We start from the raw sequence: 10,099 nt of genomic DNA, 5'->3' as shown, positions 1-10,099 counted from the left end.
GTTATCAGAGGCAATTCATACCGTGTCGAACATTGCAGGTCCCTAATATTAAGTATTTGTCACAGAATATGAAGTATATTCGTTATTTTCCTATCACTCCGTTTGCTGAATCGACGCAGCACGATGGTCAATAAACACGACACACTATGCATGATAATAAGGAATACATCATGCTTGTCTAGTGAAGCTTCCACCGCAGGAACTAGCAAAAATTTCGGGCTCTTGGAAGCCATAATTTCTATATATAAGTCAAGCCAACTTCAATTTCATAATTTCATAGTGCGAATTCGGATGCTCTGTTAGTTGTCTCTAATTTCGCTCAAGGTAAGCCAAACAAGGGAGATTTATTGGTGAAAATTAAGGAAAGAAGACTGCAAAAAGGAAGGAAAATAGAAAGCTACGCTACGATAATTGGGGCTTTGTTTGACAATGGATACTGGATGCCAGAGGTCTGTTGAAGCATTAGCTATCATGGGATTTGATAACAGAACCATACAACTGCTGGCAACTGAGAATCCGTGTCATCTCACGGTCGAAGAAGAAACTGTTAACATACCGATGGCAGTGGAAGGGGATCGTCCGAAGCCCGTGGAGGAAGAAACTGCAACCATATCAGCTGAGGGGTCAAATTATTCTGTTGCAGATGTGAATGATTACCAGCTGTTAATTGATTTTGAAAAATTGTGTCTCTCGGATCGTGATGGCGATCCCAAGGTCGGCATTAGAATGGAAAACTCAAATTATATGAAGAATAGGTTACTAGAATGGGTTCAAAACGTTGCTGATTATGTTAGTTTCCTCCACACTTCTCTGGATATAACCTAGAAAGAACGAACCATATATTCCAGCAAACATCAGAAATTGGTTTTTCCAATCATTTGCTCGTGTAAATATGATATATTTTGCAGTACTAGTGGTATTGAAATTACAGGAAAAGTGACATGGCAAAAACGGCTGAGGAAATAAAACTGTCGCCTTGCCATATTTCGCAAGATTGAAGAGGGAAAAGGTTGAGCAACAGAACCAGGTACCAGATATGGAGAGACTTTCTGCTCAATCCCAACTTGTTACAGACAAGTGGGAAAATTTCCTATGGGACTTGGAAGTTCAGTTTTCTTCAAAGACATATAGCTTGTCTGTAATGTAAAAATATGAGAGATTGTAATACGGATAATATTGTATACAATAAACATACAACAATCAAATCTGTGGATCTTTTCGTTACGTGGTTCGAATCCTATGGCAAACATGTGGCCATGCATTGTCTATAAATCTGAAAATCCTTTTCATTTCGCCAGCGATGCTATTAACTTATAAGTTTCCAGGGATAAATAGCAGAGTAGTTATGAAATGTATCCATCTTGGTTTCTTCCCTCTTTTGAAATTATTTTTGAATTAAATGATGCATTTCAGAGCAGTGTGACTGGTATTACATGGTTTGCACGTATACTATAATATATAATGGGATTACTTGGTTTGCACGTATACTATAATATACATATAGTATAATATATTCTTAAACGATACATTTCAGCGGCGTTTTAATGGTATTATTAGGTTTGTAACTATCATTAAGGCACATGTTTTAGGTTTGAATTTTTAAAATTGAGATAAAGTTGATTTAAAGTTTAGATAAAATCAACTTCATCCCAATTTTAAAAACTCAAACCTAAACACTTAATTATAATTATAAATCATATATATACTTATTTTTAAAATAAAATATATCATAAAATAAACCTACAAATTATTATTATAAATTTAAAATGTATGAACTTAAATTATAACATAAAGTTTGAATTATAGACTTCATCCATGGAATTTTTTAGATTCATATAATAACAAATCTCAAGGTTACTCAATTGCATTGACGTGCCATGCCAAGCAGACTGAAAAAAACTTCAAAACATCCTCTCTTAAACAAGTTACTTAAAGAGGAAGCTTATGGCCCCTCTGGTGCGCTCACAAAAGCCTCTGGAAACTCTGTAGCGATTATGGAGTACGGAGGTAGAAGAGTAAAAGAGGATGTTGTTCCTCGACAAATTGGAAACATCTCAACAATATGTTTGTGAGAATTCCGTGATGCAATCAACCACCTCATGTCGTGAAAAAGAATAGAATACCGAGTCACTCTTCTATATTTGAAGGGCCGCGGGTTATTGGTCACATAAGCTTTAAAAGGAGCCATATGATGACGAACTATTTCAATTCCTAATGTAAAATATGACATCGCAACTCTTTTCCTCGACAAAGGATCACAGTTCGAATTTCTCCATCCCATGTTAATTACGACAAAAGTCATGTCGCGACAAAGATATTGTGATTTATTTTTGAGAATGATAATAGAACAAGGCTGGCAAAGAAACTGAGCCATATCAAATGAATGGTATAAAAGGTTAGAAATAATTAGGTCTATAAGCGTCTTTTTTATTGGAATTAGGTAATTTAATTATTTTATTAATTAAAAAAATTGATTTGATCATTTAAATTTAAAGATGTTAATATATTCTCGTTGTCGCTACAATATTAATGGATTGAATTCACACCACTAACTTCCCTGCATATGCCATGATTAAATCTTGTTTAAATTAATTTTTTACAAAGCTTCATTAAAAATTTACCATACCATTTGTTAATTGACACCTTTGAGGATTAACCAAAATGGGAAGACTACAAAATGTAACACATACACTTTCAATAGTAGTGGAAAGGTGTATTTCTGAATAAGATGATCATCTATTTCAAACCATTGGTAACGTGTGTGCAATTCCAAATAACAGGTGTATAGTTTCAATAACTTGTACTCCATCAATTTCACCCTTTCATGCTCTTAATAATAACTCCAAAAAACACATGTCTGTAGTTTCATTAACTTTTCCATCAATTTCACGTTTCATTAACTTTTCCATCAATTTCACCATTTCATTTTCTTAAAAATAACTCCGCCACTCCATCTAAGATTGTAAAGTGGAGGAGTAAGAAAAACTTGAGTGTTTCAAATTGTGATTAAATATTTATTGTACATGTTATTCATCACCATTCCTTCTATTATAAGCAAAGCAATGATCTGTGGACGCATGCATTTCTTAGTGCTTGGATTCTTGAAATTGTTGAAGGATTGCTAGAAGGATCACTAGAATGATTTGAAAGGGCTTCTCTTGGCTTCTATCTGCTAAGAAAGGTGCACAATCTTTCATAGCCTTCTTTTTCTAGACCTAGTGTTTCTTCAGGGCTTACCTAAATTTGGAAGATTACTACTTTAGATATTAATATTGTTTTCAATAGCCACTATTACCTAGATTTGTCATTTAAAAGACCAATAATAATCTACTGTGGAATGACTTTGTTCATTTGTAATGAGGTCATGTTGAAATTAAATGTAAATTATAAATGAAAGGAATAAATACATGATGCTAATCTTCATTATAAAATCCACGAGTTCCATCTCTTGAAATACCGCAATGACTACAAACTTGAACGATGATTTCCTCAAGAATATGCCGCAATACTTCCCTCACCATATTGGTCATTGCAGTTATACGAGGAACTAACATATTTTTAGCATCTTGCATACGAATGTTTTTTCGACCCTGCCCTAGCCCGACATTCCTAAAGCGTAACCCACCTGCACCTGTTCTTGGCCTAGGAGAGAATGATCCTGCCATCAAGCTTCTCTCACGGGCCCCATAGACCAAAGTCTCCAAGCATTTTCTTCTGATGATGTGCTATGTACATAGGTTCCACCAACACCTGCAAGTTGCCTCATCATCACTTGAACTCTGCCAAATCACACCGGTCTCATTCCTGTGGATGAACGTGCACCATCTAGCCCTTCATTTGGCCACGGAGTTGTCCAGGGTCCAGCCCCACACCCCTGAATAACAGTGCCAGGCATAATTTATGAGTCCAGGCAAAACAAACAAGAAGCATAAACCAAATAAGATAATCCATACAGTATTCCACCTAAAAGGCTTTATTCACAATGATGCCCCACCCTCAAATACAGCTACGACATTCTCATTTTATATTGAAACTTATGAATGACCCTGGTCAACTAGAAACATGAATCAATTTATTTTCACTTTCATGCCACACGTTGTTCTCTAGGAAACTATAGCCATAGCAAAACAAAAAGAGTTTATTTTGAATTATTTTACATTAAAAGTTTTTATTAATCATTGATGGCGTTGCAGATAAAGGGCGTTTCTTCCTATTTATAAAAAATAATATAAACATTGAATCTGGATTATTCTAAAAACACATATACAAACAAACCAAGGTCAAATGCAATTTATAGAAAACAATTTCAAGCAAGAATCACTTTCTCTCCACCTCACCGTCTAGTGGAATATCAAATTTGATTTAAAAATAAAAAATAAAAAAATCCCCAACACAATGACTTAAACCTGTGACTTAAGCAGTAAGATTATATTAGATATTTAATATATTTTCAGATTGTTACCAGGTTAGATATGAAATTGTTGTTTGACATATTTTTATTTGGGACATAAGAAATCCCTCTATATAGAGATTTGGCTGGTAATATTTATAAACGTAGAAAAAAACACATTTTTTTTAACAATATTCTAAATATTTTCGAACTATGATTTATAATATGAAGTTTTATTGAATAAAATTTAAATTAAAATATTAATGTAATAAATTTTAATGGTTGAACTTTAGAAATATCAAGCTTAATTTAACTTTATTTCATTTAACACTATAATTAAATAATGAAAAAGAAATTAAATTGTTTTTAAACAATAACTTAAATAAATAAATTTTTAAATAAAACTAATAAATAAAAGATATATCAAAATCTTAATAAATGTTTTAGCAAATAAATTTCTATGTCATAGTTTTAGGTGTTTTTTAAAGAATGGTAATTTCATATATATATATAATCAAATTTTGATTTTATTTTTTATAGGTTATTTTTTTAATGTTTTGGACTTTTGTAGTTTAATTTTTTTTTTTTTTTTATGTTTTTGTTTTTTTTTAATATATTTCTATGGATTTGTTTGTATTGTAATTTTGATTTGTATACTGCACATAGTTTAGGTGTTTGAAGGATTTTTTAGGGTACTAAATCTATTTATGCATTTAAAATGTATTTTAAACAATATCAAATTACAATCTCAACCGAAATTGTATTGCAAGATTGCAACTAAAAAAACCAAAACATAGAATAGTTAATTGTATGTTTTGGAGTTTTTGACTATATTTTTTTGAATGATATTGTAATTTTTTGTTATTTAAAATATATTTTTGAATCCATAAATGGATCCAATATTCTCAAATACCCTTACAATGCTCAAATTATGCAGATTAAATAAATAAAACTTAAAACCCAACAAATCCTCTAACAAATCCACAAAAATATATATTTGAAACTCTAATTAAATAATATATATGTTAGGATATTCCGACACATAGGAAATAGTTAAGTTCAACTTGGTCTAGTATAGAGTTAGGTAAAGTGTGTTTCTTTACCGTTGTACATTTTGTAACTTACAATCCGACGGTCACGATATGTAGTGATCCGACGGTTCACTCTCTCCTCGGTATTACCGACACTTGATCTGTGGCTTGACACCTGATTGGTCCATGAGTTCTATTTAAAGCGCATGGAGGGTCATTGTTCGGGTAATCCGTGCATGAGAGAAGCTTATGTAAATTTTCATTCTTTGATTAATAAATTGCCTGTAGTAGCCACGTTGGCACAGGCCGTGGACTGTTTCCCTCTTTGAGGGTTTTAACCACGTCAAAAATACTGGTGTATTGATCTGTGATCTGGTTGTGAGCGGTGTCCTTTTGGTGTTTTTTCTGAGGAACTTACCCTGTAAATTCCTACATGGTATCAGAGCTATTTGAGGGCCGCGTCCGTTGGTGATCCAAATCTGAAGCCGGTAGAACTGCATCCGACTGCCGTTTCCTAGATCTGCTGTTTCTGACTGCTTTCGGGCCGAGAGGACTGCTCTGTTCTGTTCGGAGCATCTGTTCCAGTGAGGAACCCCTTTCGTTTCACGCGAAAAGGTTTCCGGTAGCCCTAGCTGCGTCATTTTTAAGATCTGGAGGTATACAGTCTTTATTTGCAGTTTACTGTTATTTTCTCTCTGCTTATTTCGGTTTCGGTTTATTTAGCTTTTTTTAACCGGATCTATACCTTTCATTTATGCGTATGCTCTTTGCCCTGCGACTCTGTGCGATCTGGGCAAATCAGGAACAGAAAGGAAGGATTTTTCTCATGCGTATGCTCTTTTCCCTGCACCTTAGTGTGATCTCGGAAAATCAGAAACATTGAGAAAAATATTTAGTTTTTCGGCTAAAGCTAACTTTGAGCCGCAAGGTTCATTTTTTAAAATATCTAGTTTTTTGGCTAAAGCTAACTTCGAGCCATAAGGTTCGTTTTCTTTGCATATCCGTGTTGGGTTTTGTGTTTTGTGTTTTGTAGGGAAAAAGAGCTTTTTCAAGGCAAGCACGCAAACCAAGCCCCCCCCCCCCCTCTCTCTCTCTCTCAAATTTTTTGTATAGATCAATTGGTTCAAAGCTATTTTAAGAGAGTAGAGGTCTTGGGTTCAAGTCTCCTTTTTGTGGGGGTGGACTTTTTCATTTCCGCACATTCGCGCACTTTGCCGGCAACTTCAACAATTTTTTTTCAAAAAGCCATAACTTCTTCATCCGGAAGCCTTTTTCAGAGCCGTTTTTTTTATAACAGCCTAATTTTTCGAGATCTATCCATTGGAACACTTACTTTCAGCATCCTCAGCTTCAGTTTTTTTAAAAAATGGAAAGTCCATGCCAAGTCATTCTTGACAGCACTAACTACTTCCAATGGATATCCTACATGGAAGATTTCCTTAGAAGTAAAGGTCTCTACAGAATAGCCACAGGCCAAGAGAAGAAACCAAAAGATGAAGACAAGGCTGCAAAATGGGAAAATAGACAAGATCAATCACGTGGTTTGATAGGGATGTCTATTTCTCCTGATCTTAGATTCCATATTGCAGAACTTGATACTCCTCATGAAGCATTGGAACAAATCACTAAAGTTTTTGGGATTAAAAATGAAATTAGGGCCCATCAACTTGAAAATGAGTTGCTTACATTGGATCCTAATAATTTTTCTTGCATTGAAGATTTCTTGTCCAAATTCAAGACCCTTAGATATCTCTTGGAAGGTGTTAAGGTTAAGAAAGAAGATAGTAACCTTATTTATTCCATCCTTACTAAGTTGGGACCAGCCTACTCTGTATTTGTTTCCACTTTCCATTCTACAAGGGAAGCTTTCATTTGTCAAGGAAAAGACTACAAGGCCCCTTCCTTTGACTCTTTTTGTGATTCTTTAATAAGAGAACAAGAAAAACTCTTACACCTTGGTCTTCTTAATCTTGGAAACTCTTCCAAGAAAGCGTTAGCCGCCTAGCAACAACCAAATTCAAAGAATCCTAAGAAGTCATATCCTAAAAAGAATGGTCCTAAACCAAACAAGGGTCCTAAGCAAACTCACCCTCAAAATGAAAGATCATTTCAGCAAAATGATAAGACCAATAAAAACAAATGGAAGAAGACTGATAGACATTGTAACTTTTGTAATCGAGATGGCCACTTAGAATCTAAATGCTTTAAGAAGATGGAAGCCTTGGAAGCCGCAATGAAGAAACATAACATCCATGTGGAGCATTCTTCAACTTCAACTTCAACTTCATCTTCAGGAATGGCACTTTCTGCATGTCGTTGTCAATCATCTCAGTCTGGTTATGCATTAAATGTATCTTCTTCTTCTCATTCTCATGAGTGGCTCATTGATTCTCGAGCCTCTTATCACATGGCCAAAAACAAAGCCATGTTTTCTTCTTTAAATGATTGTAACACCAAAAATATATATGTTGGTGATGATAGATCTCTTAATGTTGTAGGGACTGGAACTGTTCATCTAGACAATGGTCAGTTTAATGATGTATTATGTGTTCCAACCTTATCCTGCAACCTTCTATCTGTATATCAGATAACTCATTCAGGTGAAGGTAAAATTGTTGAATTTTCACCTCATGATGTTGTAATCAAGGATCTGAGAGATCCTAAACAGATTCTAGCTACTGTAATTGCTGATGATTCCACAAGGTTGTATAAGTTTCACAACTTTGGGTCATCAAATCTTCCCTCAGTATTTGTTGCTCATAATGATGAAGTGAGCAAACTTTGGCATGAGCGATTTGGTCACTTAAACTATCGCTCCCTTCAACATCTATGTAAAGAAAATATGGTGACAGGTCTTCCTATGGTATCTTGCAGAGATGGTGTTTGTTCCGGATGTGTACTCGGAAAACATCATCGGGACAGTTTTGAAAAACGTGCCTCTTGGCACGCCTCAGCCCCTTTACAGCTTGTGCACAGTGATTTATGTGGTCCACTTCCTGTTGCTTCATTCTCTGGCTGCAAGTATTTCTTAACTTTCATTGATGATTTCTCCAGACGCACTTGGGTATACTTCTTAAAACTCAAGAGCGAAGTATTTAACACCTTTTTGGCCTTCAAAGCCTTTGTTGAAAAACAATCTGGACATCAAATTCTTAAGCTAAGAACTGATAATGGTGGAGAATATGTTAAAAACACATTCATCAACTTTTGCACCGAAAATGGAATTCAAATGCAACATACTGTTCCATACACTCCACAACAAAATGGTGTAGCTGAAAGGAAAAATCGCACCTTAAAGGAAATGGCTAATTGTATGCTGCAATCTAAAGGACTCAGTCTTAGTTTTTGGGCCGAAGCAATTAATTGTGCAAATTATATAATAAATCGCACTCCTACTAAGGTTCTAAAGAATATCACTCCAGAAGAAGCTTGGAGTTCCATTAAACCAGATGTAAGTCACTTTCGTGTTTTTGGAAGTGAAGCATGGGCCCATATTCCAGATGAAAAGCATAAAGCTTTAGAACCTAAGAGTGAGAAATGTACTTTTGTTGGATATTCTGAAGATGTAAAAGGTTATAGACTTATTCCATTTAAGTCCAAAAATGTTATCATTAGAAGAGATGTAAAATTTGATGAAAATAAATCGGCCTGCGAGCCTAGTCCGGCGGATGTGCCACCTCTTCCTATCTCTTCTACTTTTGAAAACATTTCTTCTTCAGATGATGAAAGTGAGGATGACAATCCTCCCCCACCTTCTCAGGATCCTCAACTTCCAAGATGGGTCCATGCTACTCGGGATGCAGCAGGTGATCTTGCCGGTGATCCTATAGATCAGCGACGTACACGTTCTCAGTTTGAAAGAGCCTCTTCTTTACTGGCTCAAGCTCCAGTAAATCATGATCCTGACACTTTTGCAGAAGCTTCAGGCCATCCACATTGGGAAGCAGCTATGAATGAAGAATATCATTCATTGTTGGCAAATGATACATGGGATCTTGTTCCTCTACCAAAGGGACGCAAACTTGTTAGATGTAAATGGGTTTACAGAACCAAGTATGGACCAGATGGGAAAGTTGATAAACATAAAGCTCGTCTTGTTGCTAAGGGCTTTTCACAGGTTGAAGGCATTGACTACACTGAAACCTTCTCCCCTGTTGCCAAAATGAACTCTATCTGCCTTGTTCTTTCCCTTGCTGCCTCTTTAAAATGGGAAGTCCATCAGATGGATGTTAAATCTGCCTTCTTGCATGGGGACTTGCATGAAGAAATCTATATGGAACAACCCATTGGCTTCATCCAAACAGACTCCAGCCTTGTATGTCGACTTAAGAAATCTCTTTATGGTCTCAAGCAAGCTCCTCGGGCTTGGTATGCCAAAATGGATAGCTTTCTTTTAGAATCTGGCTTTTCTAGGTGTTATTCTGACAATACTGTCTACACCAAGAAAGTGGGCAACTCTCTTATCATCCTTGTTCTTTATGTTGATGATCTTATTCTTACTGGTAGTGATCCCAACCTTATAAACCATGTGAAGTCCAGCCTTAAAAAGAAATTTGAAATGACAGACTTAGGACACTTACACTATTTTCTCGGTCTTCAAGTCTTGCAATCCAAGGAGGGTATTTCCCTTTCCCAGTCCAAGTATGCTTGTGATATTCTTCGTCATTTTCACATGGAA

At 35.5% G+C, this 10,099-nt stretch overlaps 1 protein-coding gene across 1 annotated transcript; it reads left to right on the top strand.

Moving 5' to 3' along the window:
- The first annotated feature begins 294 nt into the window (after positions 1-294).
- LOC149261913 (uncharacterized) lies at positions 295-1,280 on the top strand. Its single transcript, XM_089382608.1, has one exon. It carries the CDS (start codon positions 430-432, stop codon positions 823-825), a length of 396 nt encoding a protein of 131 aa, XP_089238734.1. The 5' UTR covers positions 295-429; the 3' UTR covers positions 826-1,280.
- The last annotated feature ends 8,819 nt before the right edge of the window (positions 1,281-10,099 follow it).

This window comes from Pinus tabuliformis, chromosome 6, assembly GCF_031772625.1.
Source record: "Pinus tabuliformis cultivar Carrire ecotype Pingquan chromosome 6, CPIR1, whole genome shotgun sequence".
Lineage (NCBI taxonomy): Eukaryota > Viridiplantae > Streptophyta > Pinopsida > Pinales > Pinaceae > Pinus > Pinus tabuliformis.
The sequence above is the reverse complement of the archived record's forward strand: the minus strand, read 5'-3'. Positions and strand labels throughout refer to the sequence as shown.